Source organism: Danio aesculapii, chromosome 25 (assembly GCF_903798145.1).
Source record: "Danio aesculapii chromosome 25, fDanAes4.1, whole genome shotgun sequence".
Classification (NCBI taxonomy): domain Eukaryota; kingdom Metazoa; phylum Chordata; class Actinopteri; order Cypriniformes; family Danionidae; genus Danio; species Danio aesculapii.
The window spans coordinates 34576629-34596310 of NC_079459.1; the positions used below are offsets into that span (position 1 = coordinate 34576629).

Genomic DNA, 19682 nt, shown 5'->3' on the forward strand with positions numbered 1-19682 from the left:
ATAATGTTATAGTTTTAAAATGTGCATGTAATGTATTTTTAAAATATGCTGTATCACTGACTGATTCTTTCAGACTCTTAAACGTCAGAAATAGCCATTGAAGAGGATCCACCGCCATCTTGTGGCTTGAAGATGTAAACACGTAAATTTAACGGAGAAGACGCACACAATTATATATAATTCACTTCATATATATAATTCACTGATACATATAGTCGTATTAATTCTGTGGAAAATGTGAAAATGCTAATTATTTTGCTTTATTTACAAAAGCTCAAGGTTTCCCGCTGAATTTTTACCCAATGCACAAAAGTCAAAATGTCAGAATAAAGGTATCAGCAGTCTTTTTAATGACAAGAAATAACACTAATCCTTTAAGTCTCTTCAGTTCATGTAGTTCTTGCTGGCGAATAACACAGTTGCCCTTAAAATCACCCTGTCCCCTGGGTTGTATTGTGGCCTAGAAAACGCAAGACTGATCCCAGAGCAGCGACTTCACCTTGGCTCTGAGAGTTTATTCTCCAGCCAGTGTTTATTGCAGGATTCATAGATCTGCTGGATTTTGCAAAATTGAGTGTGAAAGCTACTCGGCTATCTGATCCAAGCCTCTTCTGGCAAACATGGGACACACACACACACACAGAGGAAATGAGTCACAAGCAGGGAAAATAGTCTCAGTTTCTTTGATTCAGAAATCCAGGCAGTTAGAATAATCCTCTCTGATTTCTCCAGAATGAATCAAACGCTTCACATCTGAGGAACAAAGAGCCTTTGGTGTCCTTCAGGGCAACTGTGTGAAAGATGTTATTACTGTTTATTTAATTCTGGTTTAGGATTTGTGACTTTTTAATCAAATAAATTCTGCCTAAATTCCTCAAAACTGGGACTTTGTTCACAGTTTGATGTGATTTTATATCTTGCAATACTGGGAAATAATAGAAAGTCAATAAACTTGCGGCTTTGGGGAATAAAGTCACAGTTGCAAGATATAAACTTGAATTGTAAAAAAAAAAAAGTTAGAAACTCATTGTGAGAAGTCAAAATTGCTAGATAAAAAAAAAAACAATTCATAGTTTTAAAAAGTTACAAGGGCAGCACGGTGGCGCAGTGGGTAGCATAATCGCCTCGCAGCAAGAAGGTCGCTGGTTCGAGTCAGTTGGCATTTCTGTGTAGAGTTTACATGTTCTCTCATGCGGTACAGGTGAACTGGGTAAGCTAAATTGGCCGTAGTGTATGAGTGTGTATGGATGTTTCCCAGTGATGGGTTGCAGCCGGAAGGGCTTCCGCTGCGTAAAACATATGCTGGAGAAGTTGGTGGTTCATTCCACTGGGGCGACCCCAGATTAATAAAGAGACTAAGCTGAAAAAAGAAAATGAATGAATAAAAAAAAAGTTAGAATTGTGAGAAAACCTATTAGTGTCATGGATTGGTCAGGCTCTCACGACCCCCACTCACGAAGATCACCATCACCTGACTTCTAATGAGCACACAGCTGCATCACATTCACGAGCACCAGATAAAAGCACAGCACTCCAGTCGCTCATTGTCCGGGCTCGTCTCGACGAAAGCGGACAACTGAGCGACCACTCAGCGTAGTCATCCTCAGCTAAACAAACGATTTACTTACCTGTTCTCTTTGTATTCCTCCTAGTCTTCCTGGTCCTCCCGAATCGTCCTGTCTTCCAGTCCTTCCAAGTCTGTGTCATCCTCTGTCAGCTGTATCTGGTGTGTGCTGTCCATCCTCGTGTATTCCTGTTACCCAGCCACGGAGGAAAAGACCCCAACATCATTCCTGATCCTCCTGGCTATCCTTCATGTGCTCCTTGTTGTCATTCAATAAACACCCTAACGTTTCCTTACCTCTGTCTCCTGTCCGCTTCATAACAGAAGCCCGGACCCATAACGACGACAACATGAGCACCCTCGATCACTTTCAAGAGCTGGTGGACCAGTTGAAGCGGATTCTACAGCCACCAGCTCCACTTTCCAACGCACCACCAGCACCGAGCACTTCCGCCTCCACAGTTTCTTCTTCGGCCCTTCCTTCCAGTCCCATGGCCCGACCAGCGCCCTACTCAGGCGGAGCGGGGGAGTGCAATGGTTTTCTGTTACAATGTTCCCTCATATTCGAAATGCAACCTTCTCTATATCCCACAGATAAGTCAAAGATCGCCTACATCGTATCACTACTCTCTGGACCTGCACTTAAATGGGCTGAGACGATCTGGAACCAAGCCGGGCCGGTCATGAATTCCATCACTACCTTCACGGAGTATTTCAAAGAGGTGTTTGGACGTTCTGATGGGGAAGTAGCCGCTGGAGAGCAGCTGTATCATCTAAAGCAAGGTACTCTATCTACACAGGAATATGCTCTCCGGTTTCGCACTCTAGCAGCTGCAAGTGGATGGAATGAGAGATCGTTGTTGACCACGTACCGGCTCGGCTTGGAACCCACTCTCCGAATCCAGCTGGCCACATTAGATGATACAATGGGTCTGGAGAGATTCATCCAACATTCTCTCCGATGTTCCGATCGTCTCCGTTCCTATCAACAGGACACCATCACCCCCTCGTCTGCACTCCTCCAATCGCCTGAGTCAACAGCCTCTCCAGAACCAGAACCCATGATAATAGAGTCTGGAAGACTGACATCAGCGGAACGACAGAGGAGGCTGACCCGGGGTCTGTGTCTATACTGCGGTGTCAGTGGACACACCCGTATGGAGTGTCCCCTTCGTCCCATTCGGACTTCAGTGAGTGTATTCAGTACGAATATTGAACAATGTAAACCACTTACTACCACCGTACAAATAACTACTGCCTCTATTTCTCTCCTTGTCACAGCCCTCATCGACTCCGGGTCAGCAGGGAACTTCATCTCCCAATCCCTCTGTCGTCAACTCCACCTCCGTACTGAGGCGTCCTCGCATATATACCAGATACAACCGATAACCCAGTGCACTCGATCTTCGACCCGTATCCATCGACAATGCGAAGACATCCTTCTTCAAGTGGGGCTGTTACATCAAGAGAGGATTCAATTTCTGGTTCTGGAGGGTGCAAATATGGACATCATTCTAGGGCGCCCGTGGCTGGTGAAGCACGATCCCATCATCTCTTGGGGCACAGGAGAGATAAAGAAATGGGGATCTGGATGTACACCTACCTGTTTTCCAAATCTCCCTCTTCAAGGTCGGAACCCCATTTCTTTGTTTGCAACATCGGTCGAGAGCCCTCCTGAGAAGCAGTCTATCCACATTCCTAAGGAGTACAGCTCCTTTCATGATGTCTTCTGCCCCAAGAGAGCTTCCCAGCTACCGCCGCATCGGCCATGGGACTGCGCGATCGACCTAGTTCCAGATGCCCAGTTGCCAAGAGGTAGGATCTACCCGCTCTCGCTTCCAGAGAATCAGGCAATGGAAGATTACATAAGGGAGGCTCTGAGTCAGGGGTACATACGTCACTCAAAATCACCAGCCGCCTCAAGCTTCTTCTTTGTGGCCAAGAAGGACGGAGGGCTGCGTCCATGCATCGACTACAGGGTCCTAAATAACGGTACAGTAAAATACCGATATCCCCTTCCTCTGGTACCAGCCGCTTTGGAACAGCTCCGAGAAGCTAAAGTCTTCACTAAATTGGACCTCCGCAGCGCGTATAATCTGATAAGAATACGTGAGGGGGACCAATGGAAGACAGCATTCGTGACCCCTACTGGCCACTATGAATATGAGGTCATGCCTTACGGTCTGGTCAACGCCCCCTCCGTATTCCAAAACTTCATTCATGAAGTCCTCCGGGAGTTTCTTCACCACTTTGTAATAGTGTACATAGATGACATCCTCATTTACTCCCGGAGTGAGGCCGAACATCGCCAACACGTTGCGGAGGTCCTACACACATTGAGAGAACATCACCTCTACCTCAAAGCGGAGAAATGCTCATTCCACCAGAAGTCGATTCATTTCTTGGGATACATCATTGATCAAACCGGTATACGTATGGATGGGAAGAAAATTGAGGCTGTTCTATCCTGGTCAGAACCCACTTCCATTAAGGAGCTCCAGAGGTTTCTTGGGTTTGCTAACTTTTATAGACGGTTTATCAAGGACTACAGCAGGATTACATCACCTCTCACTAATCTCCTCAAGGGTAAACCCAAAGGACTGGAGTGGACCAAAGAAGCAGCCGCAGCCTTCCGCCTTCTTAAGAAGGAGTTCACAAGGGCCCCACTCCTGACTCATCCTGACCCAAATCTTCCTTTCGTGGTGGAAGTGGACGCATCCACCACCGGCGTCGGGGCAGTATTATCTCAACATCATGATACACCGCCCCGACTGCATCCCTGTGCCTATTTCTCTCGGAAGTTGAGCCCGGCGGAGCAGAATTACAGCATAGGAGACAGGGAGCTGCTAGCAATCAAGCTAGCCTTGGAGGAGTGGCGTCACTGGTTGGAGGGAGCCAAACATCCGTTCCAGGTGATCACAGATCACAAAAACCTCCAATATATCAAAGAGGCCAAGAGACTATGTCCACGTCAAGCCAGATGGTCACTTTTCTTCTCACGTTTTGATTTCTCCATTTCCTATCGTCCAGGACCCAAGAATCTAAGAGCAGACGCTCTCTCTCGTTTACACGAGCATCACGATCATGAAGAACTCCCAACGAAGATTCTTCCCGAACACATCTCCATTTGTCCGATCACCTGGAACGCTCCTCCAGTCGTTGCCACTCCGGAAGCCCCTGCTCCGCCGGGATGCCCTCCTCATCGGCAGTTCATACCACCTGAACACCGGGTAGATCTGATCCACTCCTTACATACCTCGCTAGGCACTGGACATCCAGGGATCAACAATACTCTCTCGCTAGTATCCCAACGATTCTGGTGGCCAAACATGGCAAGGGATGTGAGGCAATATGTTCAGGGCTGTAAGGACTGTGCCCAATCCAAGAGCCCACGTCATCTACCCGCTGGAAAGCTCCATCCCTTGCCGATTCCGAACCGTCCCTGGTCACACCTAGGAGTGGACTTTATCACTGATCTCCCTTCGTCAGAAGGTAATACCTGTATTCTAGTCATAGTAGATAGATTCTCAAAGTTTGTCAAACTAATCCCTCTGAAAGGTCTTCCCACAGCCTTTGAAACAGCCGACAATATCTTTAATCAAGTCTTCAGGTCATTTGGTATTCCAGAAGATATTGTGTCGGACAGAGGTCCACAGTTCATCTCACGTCTATGGAAAGCCTTCTTCAAGCTCCTAGGTGTGGCCGTCAGCCTCTCTTCTGGATATCATCCCCAAACCAACGGGCAGACAGAGAGGAAGATTCAGGAGGTGGGACGGTTCCTGAGGACCTTCTGCAGTGGTCACCAGAGCTCCTGGAGCCAGTATTTGGGCTGGGCAGAATATGCCCAAAATTCACTGCGGCAACCCTCCACCGGACTCACGCCATTCCAGTGCGTCCTGGGCTTCCAACCACCGCTCTTTCCCTGGGATGGCGAACCATCTGATGTCCCCGCAGTGGATCACTGGTTCCGGGAGAGCGAGAGAGTCTGGGACGAGGCTCATCAACATCTGCAGAGGGCAGTCCGTCGAAGCAAGGTAACCGCCGATAGAAGAAGGTCTGAAGAACCCAGATACACACCCGGACAAAAGGTGTGGCTATCCACCCGGGACATACGCATGCGACTGCCCTCTCGCAAGTTAAGTCCCCGATTTGTTGGTCCCTTCACCATCGTGGAACAGGTTAACCCCGTCACCTACAAACTACAATTACCCTCTCACTACCGTATTCACCCTACATTCCACGTATCACTCCTGAAACCCTATCACGATCCTGTTCTTCCCTCCACAGAGCCTGACCACGAAGAGGAACCCCCTCCTCCACTGCTCCTAGAAGAAGGAGCCGTCTACGCAGTGAAGGAGATCTTGCGTTCCCGACGTCGTGGTGGCCAGTTGGAGTACCTGGTGGACTGGGAAGGGTACGGCCCCGAAGAAAGGACATGGGTTCCCAGAGCTGATATTCTCGATCCTAGTCTCATGGTGGAGTTTCATGAGAGCCACCCTGAGTTCCCAGCGCCTAGAGGCAGAGGGAGACCACCACGGCGTCGGAGGTGTCGGCCCTCAGGAGCGGGCCCTGGGGAGGGGGGTACTGTCATGGATTGGTCAGGCTCTCACGACCCCCACTCACGAAGATCACCATCACCTGACTTCTAATGAGCACACAGCTGCATCACATTCACGAGCACCAGATAAAAGCACAGCACTCCAGTCGCTCATTGTCCGGGCTCGTCTCGACGAAAGCGGACAACTGAGCGACCACTCAGCGTAGTCATCCTCAGCTAAACAAACGATTTACTTACCTGTTCTCTTTGTATTCCTCCTAGTCTTCCTGGTCCTCCCGAATCGTCCTGTCTTCCAGTCCTTCCAAGTCTGTGTCATCCTCTGTCAGCTGTATCTGGTGTGTGCTGTCCATCCTCGTGTATTCCTGTTACCCAGCCACGGAGGAAAAGACCCCAACATCATTCCTGATCCTCCTGGCTATCCTTCATGTGCTCCTTGTTGTCATTCAATAAACACCCTAACGTTTCCTTACCTCTGTCTCCTGTCCGCTTCATAACAATTAGCCTTTCTGTCGAACCAACTGAGAACTTTCTTGGAACATTCTAGGAACCATAAATTGGGTTTACGTAACTTTACGTCATTTGTAATTTGAATGTGCAAGACATCCGGTTTCATACCCACATACCGACGCAAAATTTCCCACATGCCGCAGTTAATTACGGTGCATGATTGGATCAAGTCTGGCTTCCATACAAGGGCCAAACATGGACCATATCTGGGCCAAGTCTCAGCCAAGTTAATAACCCATCACTGGTCCTGAACTGGGTTAATTTTTTTCTTTACTCAAAAATAATTTTAATGTATTTTAAAAGTGGGTCAAGATAGGCCAAACTTACGTGGCACACATATAAATTTTTAACATCTGGGCCAAATACTACATTTGACATCTGGCCCAAGACTTATGTGCTGTCTTAAAGATGGTGCCATCTCTGTGAACATGCTGAATGCCAGTCCCAGATAAATGCCTGCTCTGCCAGCTTTATGCGAAATCTGGGTCAGAATTCTTTGCTCTACCTGGGCACTCTTCCAGTTATTTTTTTATTTTCTTATTGAAGAGTAGTTGAATATTACAAGAAAAATGTTAACATAAATTCAGATTCATATGAATGAATAATATCTATGAGCATAAATGGACAAAGAAGATGATACAACAATTAACAAATGATAATCAATAAATAGCCTACATAAAGATGTAAACAATAATACAACTTTAGCTTTGCAAATCAGATGGGTCTTCTATATTTCAATATGTTGTTGTAGTTATAAACACACTTTATAAGAAAGAAATAGATGAAAACAATCATACTAAACAAATAATAATAATAATATCCTAAATAAATACAGAAAAATATAACCAAAGGTGTCACGGTGATGCAGCGGGTAGCATTGTCGCCTCACTGCAAGAGGGTCACTGGTTCGACCCTCAGCTGGGTCAGTTGGTATTTCTGTGTGGAGTTTGCATGTTCTCCCCGTGTTGGTGTGGGTTTTCTCCAGCCTGATTTCACGAGGAAACGTAAGTATTTTACGTTTTGTCAGTTTAGTGCCTAATTCCGAGTTCAGTCGTACAAAATTGTACGATTTTAAAAAGGAGGCGTGGCACCTAACCCCACCCCTAAACCCAAGCTTCATTGAGGGATGAGCAAATCGTACTGAATTGTACGGATTAGATCGTACAAATTCGTACGAATTATCCACTAAATCAAAAAGTTACGAATTGCCGTGAGATTGTGTTGGTTTTCTCCAGGTGCTTCGGTTTCCCCCACAGTCCAAACGCATGCGCTATTGGTGAATTGAAATAGCTAAATTGTCCTTAGTGTATGAGTGTGAATGAGTGTGTATGGATGTTTCCCAGTAATGGGTTGCAGCTGGAAGGGCTTCCGCTGTGTAAAACGTTTGCTGGATAAGTTGGCGGTTCATTCCTCTGTAGCGACCCCTAATTAATAAAGGGATTAAGCCTAAAAGAAAATGAATGAATGAACATAAGCGATTAATAAGACTTCCAGTTATTTTAGTTTTGCAAATCAGCTAGGTGTTCAATATTTCAATATATTGTCGTAATTATAAACACACTTGTTTGTGATCATTTTAAATTTAGCGGCACTTTTTGATTTTCAGAAGCATTCATGAAAATATTCACATTCTGGTTCCAAAATAAACTGGGAAGAATTAGCAATAGAGCATTTAAACTGTTTATTAATGATTTGATGGATCAATAATAGCCGAATAACATATACTAGTTACTTAATAGGCTAAGAACAAAATAACTGTAGGCCCAAACGTATGACATATTAGTACAAAAGTCATTCAGTTTGAATAACAGTTACATTTAGCAGATATCATGCTTGATATGGAAGGAAGCATATGAGTAATTATGAAACTACAAAATAATCAGCAAATAAATGTCATTCATTCATTCATTTTCCTTTGGCTTAGTCTCTATATTCATCAGGGGTCGCCACAGCGGAATGAACCGCCAACTTATTTGTTTTACACAGCGGATGCCCTTTTAGATGCAACCCAGTACTGGGAAACATCCATACACACTCATTCACTATACTGACTATTAGTTTGTTCATTTCACCTACTGCGCATGTGTTTAGAAAACCCACGCGAACTCGTGGAGAACATGCAAACTTCACACCGAAATGCCAACAGGCCCAGCTGGGACTCGAACCAGCAACCTTCATGCTGTGAGGCAACAGTGCTATTCACTGAGTCACTGTGTCGCCCAAATAAACGTCATTAGAAAAATAAAATCTGACTTTTTTTGTTTGTTTATAAACCAAAATTGAACAAAAGGAACATTAAAAAGTAGATGAAGGAAGAGGGAAGTAGTCCAAATCCCTGGCGCGCTCTCGCTCTTTTAGCGCGCGCTCATCATCATCATCATCATCACACCTGTAGCTCTACCTGCGCAGGTTCCGCTCACCTGCGCCAGAAAACACCTCGAGCGCCACACAACAACATGAGCTGATTCTCCAGCCCCGAAACCAGCCGAACAATGAGCGCTCCATGGGTCCTGCTGTGGATTCTGGGTCTGATCCGCTCTGCGCACTCCAGCTGCTCTCCGACATCGTATTATAAGAGCTGCTGGATCCGCAGATTTCCAGGACTTTATGTGGACACAGAGGAGTCTCAGCGCAGAGGAGCTCAAATACTGAGGGTTTACCAGGAGGAAACTGCAGTCAAATGCAGCAGGGCATGCTGTCTTACGCCAAACTGTGAGTCTGGCCTTTTAAATCAATTACTGGAAATGAATATTTGGCGATTCATGTTTATTTACTCCCTTATTTATGCTTTTGAATTGCATTATGGGATCTTTTAGCTTCTGATGTTAAAAAGTGTTTTGTGTTGACATGTTTAATAGTTAAAAGTGATATATTGTCTGTGTGTGTGTTGAAAAAAGGCTTGTAATAAACATTTTCTGTTATTTTACAGACTTTATATCATTTATTAAACAATATCTTGTCTCAAACTACTAAAATGCCGATAATTGTCAGCTTGTTAAACTGCAGAGTTGAATATTTAACACCAAAAGTCGACAGAGCAGAGATAAAACTCCCATAATGCAACGCACAAACGTAAATAAACAGAAAACACCATGTGAACCACAAAATACGCAGGGTACGAATTATACATTGACGATCAGGGGGGTCAACTGTTCTGGTTATGTTAGTTTGTGTAATACATGCTTCATTTAATTAAATACATATTTAAATAATTATATATATTAAAATGTATATAATGTGTGTTATTTATATATTAAAATTTTATATATTTAAATGTATTAATAAAGCATGTTGAATATTCAGTGTTTTGAGGGATATTTAGTGACCAACAGTAATTTCTGATTAGTTATTTCAGAGGTTGTTGTAACTCAAATTTCAAACTGTGTTTAATTTAATTTTACTTTTAGGCTATACGAAGATAAAATACTTATATTTCAAGAGAAGTGTCTTGATAATACTTGCAATGTCTATCGAGTTCCTCTATATCTGCCAGCTTCAGACTGATGAATAATGTTTTTCTGAGACTGATTGGCACAAATAAGCATTCACAATGGTATGAACAGCTATAGGAGTGGTCAAATGTATTGCATGCATTTTATTATATAAACTATTATTATCATTAAGATACAGATAAGAGAAAACTATTTCTCTATTAAAGAGCTGACCCCTCCCCCATACAACTTGTTTTGACGTCCTTCAGGGGGATCAAGTGTTAATTAGGGGGGTCAATCCCCCTAAACCCCCCTGTAATTCGCACCTTGAAAATATGAAAACTGTTATTTAGCGGTCATATTTTATAGTGTAGCTAAAAAAAAACAACTATCTTTGTACGAATGTCATTGCATTAGAAAATTAAACATAAGAGCAATATATATATATATATATATATATATATATATATATATATATATATATATATATATATATATATCTATATATATATATATATATATATATATATATATATATATATATATATATATATATATATATATATATACATAGATATATAGATATATATATATATATATATATATATATATATATATATTTTTTTTATTGTTACATGAACGTTTTCTTGACAAGAAAAGCAAAAAAAAAAAAACAGAAATGTCATGAAATGATTTATAACAATGTTTAAAATGGGGCTTTTTTGTTTATTTATTGTTGGTGTCGGTAGTTAATTTGATCATCTACACCTCCCAGCAAACAATTTTGTGTTTAGTAGACGTCTAATAGCCAGCATGGCTAAAACAAAGCTAAACTCGGGCTGTCATCTAATAGGCATCCAAGAATAGCCCAAAATTAGACTAGTTGTCAAATAGATTAAACAGACTTTATATGTGTAGTCATTCATTTCTGTTTATTTGATGACTAGTCTGATTTTGGCCTGTTGTTAGACGTCTATTAGAGTTTCACTGACAGCCCAAATTTAGCCTTGTTTTAGCCAAGACGACTATGTTTAGACGTCTATTAGACATCTATTAGACATCTTTTAAAAACAAGAAAAGCTTGCTGGGCTGTGTGTGTTTGCTTTAAAACTGATTATAAAAGTCCCTTAAAGATTTTATAGTTATAAACGAATGAAACTGAATCTTTGTAAATGGCATTTGCAATTACATTCAGATGTTTTTAATTGGCAGAGTGTCCTAAATTAATTTTGTCTTCATTTCCGAACATTAAACAGCACATATTAGTTTTGTATTTTAAAATAACATAACTTTATTTATAAAATAATGTTCAACTTGATGGTGGAATGAAATGAAGACATGACTAAGTTTCAAATATGTATAGGTTCTACAAAACATTGTACAAGATATTAAAAAGAAAAGTAAAAAATAAATTAAAAGTAGATTATTTTAGCCTCTTACAGATGATGAACATTGCAGACAATAATAATAATAGTCTAATAATAATACTATTCAGTGTCAAGTAAAAAAAAAGAGAGTAATAACATAGATCTCTGCACAAAGTCAGCACTGAAAACCATTTAGATGAATTAGGACTTTTAGTGAGTGAAAATATTTAAAAACTGCTTTTAATTATTTTTTTTGTGTATATGACACTTAATTTTTTTGCTGCTTGTTCAAACTACTGTCAACACAATTCTTGAGTTTTTTTGGGGGTAACTTAATTGTTTTATGTTTAATCAACTTAAATTTATAAAAAAAAAACATTAAGTCAACTAAATCGATTTGTGTTGGGACAACATGAAGGAATTGAGTGGAACCCAGAATTTTTTTACAGTGAAGTATGTCTCTTACAGTAAATAAATGGAAAATAAATATAAATTATAATTAACTTTTTTATTTAAAGGGCCAGTTCACCAAAAAATGTAAAATTCTTTCATCATTTACTCGCCCTTTACTTGTTTCCAACCTTTAAGAGTTTCTTTCTACTGTTGAACACAAAATAATATATTTTGAAGAATGCTGGAAACTACTGACTTCCATAGTATGTGTTTTTCTTACTCTGAAAGTCAATGGTTACGCGTTTCTAACATTCTTCAAAATATCTTCTTTAGTGTTCCACAATAGAAAGAAACTCATAATAGTCGGAAACAAGTATGAGTAAATGGTCACAGAAGTAAAATTTTTTTTGGTCGACAGTAGAAACTAATTTTAATAGAAGTAAATAAATTTTTTTGCATGAACTAATACCTTTAAAAATAAAAAAGTGAACATGGTTGTCCTGTATAATGCATGTATGCTTTTTGGAAAAACATGCAAATCTGAGTTGTTCTGAGAACCAGAAAGAATTTCTACACGGACTTTGTAAATTAACTAACAAATTGCACACAGTCTCCTGCAACCTGGCTGTGTTTCATTTCAACACCACTCAGGACAGCGTGAACTGCTTCCATCTGCAGTGTCCCACCCTTGAAAGCTGCATTCCTCACCACAGAGGAAATGTCATCCTCTATAATGTCACTAAAGGTGAGAAACTACACACTAGAATCTACTTTAGCTTTAGGAAATACAAAACCACGCTGATGCTTCCTTCTTTATGAATGAAGATTGTATGCTTACATGAACCCTTTATAGGGCACTCATTGAAATACTCATCGAAAAAACCCTGGTGTGTTACTGGGGGTTATTACAAGACTTTAAAAATGAGTATATTGTAATTAAAGTTAATGAAGTTTGTCCCGATAAAGAGTTGAAGCACTGTAAAAGGCATTTAGTTGACATTACTTAAAGTAAGTAAACCCATCGCCTTAAAATTATGTAAATGATCTATGTGCATATAGATATTAAGCCAACTTAACAGTTCCAAGTGATTGGTTTGTTCACTTTTATTTACGTAAAGTCAACTTACAGCTTTAAATTCGCTAGGTTTACCAATCTTTTTAAAGTTAAGTAACTAATCACTTTTTATAGTGAGGGATAGTTCACGTAAAAATAAACATTTACTCACCATTTACTCGTCCTCAAGTGGTACTGAATCTTTTCAGTTTCTTTTTTTCTGTAGAACACAAATGCAGATAAGACCAATAACCATTGACATCCATAGGAAGAAAAAGAAACACTGTGGAAGTCAATGGCTACTAGATTCCAACATTTTTCTAATTATTTTATCTTGGAGTTTGAAAACAGAAACTCAAACTATTTTGGAACAACTCAAAGGTGATTAAATGATGACAGAATTAAAATTTTTGTGTGAACTATCCCTTTAAGCGTCAATATAAAGTCAAAACATGGTTACTGAGTGACTTTCATTAATATTTTGGAATGAAATGAACATTTTCAAATCTATTGGATGAGTACAAAGCTTGTTTATAAATGATCTGACATTTGTTGTTCAGGTGTGGATCCAGACTTGCTTGTGTTTGGGAAGCACTTCACCACCAACGTGCGTGTGCTGCCTCACATGTCGTCTGCACGGCTCAACATTTCAGAGCCGCTGACCTCTGATAAACGGCAGTTCAACTACCCACCCAACCCTCCAGTTCATTCCACCAGTACGAAAATGCCTACAAGCCCTCATAAAACAACTCGCGCTGTTAGTACAACACATGAAGTTCAGCGCAGCCTCCCTCAATGTACTACAATACCAACTACAACTGCTCAAAGCTCACAAGAACATACGTCACAGCCTAAAATGGACTCTACACTCAATCCCCAACAGGTGACGTCTGCACCCTATTGGGGATCAACAAACCTGAATCTCACTAAACAAATAAGTGAACCTGATACAAGTGTGGACCCTTTAAACCAAAGCATCCCAAATTCTTCATCGGTATACACTTCACCCCATCCAAGCTCTACAACTGATTACCTTGACTCTAATTTGACGTCCATCCCAATCGACGAACATACAAGTTCCTCAGAAATCCAACAGCCCTTGGGATTACAAACTTCTACCATGCAGACTACAACATCTTTGGTTTCGGCTTCAAATGTCTTTACAAGGACCCAACAACCTCTAACCCGAACTACAGAGCAAGCTATCTTGCAAACTACGACGTTAGAAGAGTATCTACAAACTTTAGCGTCAACAACTGTATCTAAAAGCTACACAACCACTTCAACAGCTTCAACCTCTGCATACGAGACAGTACAATCTACAAATTCCCAAAGCATATCAGAGCGATTAATAGCAACTTTGTCGCAGCTTAAAACGGATTCTTCACTCAGTTCCCAACAAAGAACTAACACGCCTCAAGGTGCATCCTCAAAAACCCTAACTTCTACAAACATGCCTTTGGAAACCTCAACCAAAATTACATCTGCATATACAACAATACCAGTTACAACTTCTCAAGGAATGTCAGAACATACATACAATCCCATACAAACATCAACCCAAATGAACTCTGCATATACAAGAAGGCAAGTTACAACTGTGCAAAGCATGTCAGAACATCTTACCCCAACTACATCACAACTAACAATGGACTCTACACGAAATCCCCAATGGACAACAAGCATGCAAAGGATGCCAACCACAAAACCAATAACTTCGACAAACGTTCCCATACAAACCTCAACCCAGATTTCCTCTGCACATCTGGAAATACAAGTTACAACTACTCAAAGTCAGTCAGAACATATGTCAACTACATCACAACTAAAAAAGGACTCTACACCCAATACCCAGTGGACGACTACCATGCAACAGTTGCCAACTGCAAAGTCAATAACACCCATACAAACATCAATTCAAATAACCTCTGCCGATACAAGGCAAGTTACAACTTCTCAAAGAATGTCAGAACACGTTACGCCAACTACGTCACAATTAAAAGTAGACTCTGCACTCAATCCCCAATGGACGACTACCATGCAACAGTCGCCAACGGAAAAACCAATAACTTCAACAAACATTCCTAAACAAACATCAATCCAAAAGAACTCTGCACATCCGACAATAAAAGTTACAACTGCTCAAAGATCTTCAGAACATGCCATGCCAACTACGTCAGAATTAAAACTGGACTCTACATTTAATCCCCAACGTACGACTACATTGCAACAGTTGCAGTCCACAAAACCGATAACTTCTACACACATTCCTTTACAAACTTCAACCCAAGTAACTCCTGCGTATAAGACTTCTACATCACATTTACGAAGCCCGAACCAAACTACTACTCTACCCCAAGCAAAGGAGACAACAAGCCGTGACAAAGGAACTTCAAAGATCTTCACTACCACAAGCACTACAATCAAAACTGATGATTCTACAACTCTCAGATACCTGACCCACACCCGTATGGGCAACTCCGCAAGCACTGGTAGTTTGAGCTCTTCTCTAACTGCCCCTACTAGCAGCATGGTCGACAGTCAACCGTATCCCAATGACACTAAGGGATACATTAGCAGGAATGTCACTACTGGGGACGCACCTCAACCTGGTGGGGATGGAAGCTTGACGTCTGTGTGGCATTTGGCAGCCAATACGGTATTGGTAGCATTAGCGACTTGTGCTACAATCACATTCTGCTGTTGTTGTTCGGTGTTCGCAGCTCTGAGTTGGAGAGGTCGAAGGCGACGAAAGGGCAGGTACAGGACAAATCTAAGGTGCAAGAGAGGATCAATGAGACTTATTAAATATGTAATTGTAAGAGAAAGCTCATAAAAAACACCTGAACAAGTTAAGGTTTTCAAGACAAGGTCTTAGAGCTAAACTGTGGTGTACAGTGGCTCTCCAAACCTTGGTTTGAAAAAAAAAAACAGTGAGAACCAGTTTGATCAGATAATTGTGGCTGCATCTGAAATCACATACTTTCTGAATTCTGCTGTGACTGCTAACAAGTATGTTTTACATCAGGGGTGGTCCTTGAGATGCAATTTCCTGCCGTTTTTAGCTTTAGATCAAATTAAGCCCACTTTAACAAGCTGATTAAGGTCTTCAGGATGACTTGAAATATATAGGCAAGTGAGTTTGGTAAACTCTGCAGGAAAAGGGACATTTAGGGAGAGAGTTACCTAGCATGTTCTATGTCTACATTACACCTTAAAAGGCTAATCTGTATACCCTAAAACAGTGGTTCTCAACCACTTTACTGGAGCCCCAACACTGCATGTTTTACATGTCTCCTTAGTCAAACACACCTGGTTCAACTCATCATCAGAAACTCCAGGACCTGAAATGGTTCTGTGACACAAGAACAAGTGATACAAGTGAGACAAGTGAGACAAGCGGGGTCTCTAGGAATGTGGTTGAGAACTACTGCCTTAAATATAAAAGCTCACAACCATGTTCTTGGAGAACCCCAAACATGGCACATTTTGGATTTCTCCTTTGCCTGACATTAAAGACAGGTGCGTTTGATCAAGGTTGCAGCTGAACTCTGCAGGAAGGTAGATCTCCAGGAATGGGATTTGGCACTACTACCCTAATCTATTCATAGGGTTTACCCTCAGGAGTGACGGCTTCAAAGGGATTAGGGCATATAAATGAGCCCTTTTTAAGGCAGTGTGCTATTTGAAGCCAAACAACTTCACTGCGCTAATGATCTGGAGGGCCCTACGCTTTCATTAGTTGTACCCTCAAAATTTCTTCATTCTGAAGAGCCCTTCAGAGTAGCTAGTTTTGAGAACTTCAGTTTAGAACAACACAATATGGTGGCCATGATTGTTTTCGCTCAATTCAGAGGACCAGGGGCGTAGTGGACATTTTAAAAGTTGGGGGGGGGGCAGCTGTATGAAATCCAAAAGTTTACATTCTTAATCACGTGTTTCTAAGTGAAGTTTATTTATAAACTAATTTCGAGAGGATCACGTGCTTATGATTGCTAGCGGCTGGATCCGCATTATCCAATTATCAATGCACCAATCAGACGACTCCTAAGCTACTACAAATACCCTGGGTTACGTACCACCGCTGTCTTCGTTTTGAAGAATCCCCCCATCCACCCCTACTCCTCCTTCTTCCTAGATGGGTGACACGGTGGCCCAGTGCTTGGCACTGTTGCCTCACAGCAAGAATGTCACTGGTTCTAGGCTTTACCAAACCAGCAGACATTTCTGTGCGGAGTTTGCATTTTCTCCCCGTGCTCATGTGGGTTTCCCCCGGGTTCCCCGGTTTCCTCCCACCGTCCAACAAACATGCAACATAAGTTAATTGACTAATCCAAACCGGCACTATAGACATGCTCCTAGTAAATAGTTATCTCTTAAGAGCAATCACTGGCTGTTCATTGGTTATTACAGCGGGGGAGTTCTCGAGATCTACCTGAGCTCAAACTCCTCTCTCGCCTTGCAATGGGAGGGAGCCCCGGGCTCGAGGATCTTATGAGCTCAGGGCTCTTTCCCAGGTACAGCATGCCAAACAAGCTTATAATTAATCATCAGCTAAGTGTGAACTCTTGAAATGGTCTGTCTCTAAAAGTGAGGGGGACGTATCCCACCGGTTGCTACGCCCCTGCAGAGGACGATATACCCTATTTGGATGTAAAATGTAAAAGGTGCAGTGTTGGGAGTGGGGGCTCCAGTGAAGTTGTTTGGGTTTCTCTATGCACAGATTTCTCTCTGGGCCCCCTTTGTATTTTGTGTTCCAGGCTTGCTTAAGACTTCACTATGAGCCAGAGCCTCTGTGCCTAATGCACTCTTTTTGCCCCACTTATGTCACCCTTACCTATGTGGACTTCACAAAATAAATGAATACTGTAAATTTGAACATACCATACACCTACTACAGTATATAATAGAAAAGTATGGGATTCCAGATGCAGCCCATGTTTCGTAGATGCTGCTAACTTTACTGTAAATACGGATTAATTCAAAGGAAATGTGGATGTGCCGAATACTCTCTTTATGACCAAATCTATTATTCATGAATTTCCCATTCAATGCCATTGATAACCGATTAAAATAGACATTTGTGACCAAGGTTCTTGTTTCAAGGAGTAGCTCAAATCAAAACATTTAAATGCTGTCAATTTATTTACTGTCAGGTCATACAGCAGCCTTTAGCCTTCAGTATGAAATTAAAGATGATTTTAAATTGAAACTGTGGTGATTTATAAAACTCATGGCTACTGTGGCATGTTGAGAGCAATCATGTTTTTATGCCAAATCAAGTTTAATTGCCAAACACTTCTCCAATTTCTGAACATTTGTAAAAACTGTGGTTATCTGTTTTTGCAAGTGAATACCCTTGGCTCCTGATGTTACATTAGGGGCTATTGCACTGGAAGAATTATTCATAGTTCCTAGAACTATTGGCTAAAGTGTGCACATTTTTATTTATTTATTTTTTTCCTGCTGTGCTTGGACTGAAAGAACTGAGAAAGATTTTAGTTATAGGAACCTATTAGTGGGACTATATTAGTTCTTACTGCAAAGTATCCATCTGTCAAATCGTAACAAAAACACAGATTTGCTCCCAATGCCACAGTAAATCTTGCTATTGGCTTGCATGCATCACTCCAGAGATCCAAATTACATTGTAAACACCAGGAAAAATCTCCCTTGGGGAATATTTAGTCCTTGGGAGACCATCCTGTTGGCTAGTTCCTATAGCCTCCCACTGTCAAAGCCAATCGGTTGTTGATTAAAGGTAATACTGTTTTAAATAATGCTCAATTTCACTTCATAAGACCACAGGGTATCATCTGGAGCCATGGGTATTAATTTTGCTTTGCCTGTAAGTGTTTTATTTTATTCTTAAAGTGCTGTTGACTTGCATTTCATAAATCACCAGGAGCCACGATTCTATTGACGAAGAAATGTCGCCAAGAACTTGGATGTGCGTAAATTAAATGCGTAATTTAATGTGTGGACAAACCATTCCTTTAATGCATGACTGGATGAATGTTTTGAAGGTGTTAGTGAAGAAATATATGTAAAGAATTACAGCTTTAATAAACAGATGATTTATATTTTAAAATGAACCTCAGATTCATTTCTAGACTCTAGACTAGTGGAGTGTGTGGTGGAGAAAACCTGAGCGTTTCCTTCTAAACAGGCAGTTGTTGTTAAGTGCTTTAAGATGCGCAAGACCGCCGCCGTATTCCCCATCCAAATGGAAGCGTCCGGAAGCTCAGGCTGAGGAGTTTGGTTTCTGCTTTCCCTGAAGCGACGGCTCAGAGCAGGAACTAATGGAGCACGGGGGTATTTTTACTAGACGTTTACTCAAAGCTGCCTTTCAGCAAGTGCTGGTAATGCACATCCAGGAGCTGTTTTGAGTGCAGTCAGTTGCTGTTCAATGTTCTAGGGGTAATTGTTTCAAGATAAGAACTGAACTGACTCATTTTAGAAAAAAAAACATTATTTATGAAGTGTAGTTCACTTCAAATATGAAAAATTTGGTCATGTACTCGCCATGATTTCATTATAAGCATGCATTATTTCTATCATTCAAGAAATAACGTATCTTAGAAAATACATCTCAAAATGTAAAATGCCAATCAGAGATTCTGTAAATTCAGTGTCCAATCGAAATGACCCTAATTAAAACTAATAAATCATGTAAATAATGTACAATTTATTTAGATCGTATTGTATATTATTTCTGTATATAAAGTTTGTGTGTATACTCTCTCTCTCTCTCTCTCTCTCTCTCTCTCTCTCTCTCTATATATATATATATATATATATATATATA

The 19682-nt window shown here is 41.1% G+C and overlaps 1 protein-coding gene across 1 annotated transcript; it reads left to right on the plus strand.

Moving 5' to 3' along the window:
• Positions 1-8819: 8819 nt before the first annotated feature.
• On the plus strand, positions 8820-15740 carry LOC130219614 (mucin-2-like). The gene is made up of 3 exons (XM_056452050.1): positions 8820-9341; positions 12431-12565; positions 13435-15740. The coding sequence occupies exons 1-3, from the start codon at positions 9122-9124 to the stop codon at positions 15708-15710; spliced, it is 2631 nt and encodes an 876-aa protein (XP_056308025.1). The 5' UTR covers positions 8820-9121; the 3' UTR covers positions 15711-15740.
• Positions 15741-19682: the final 3942 nt, after the last annotated feature.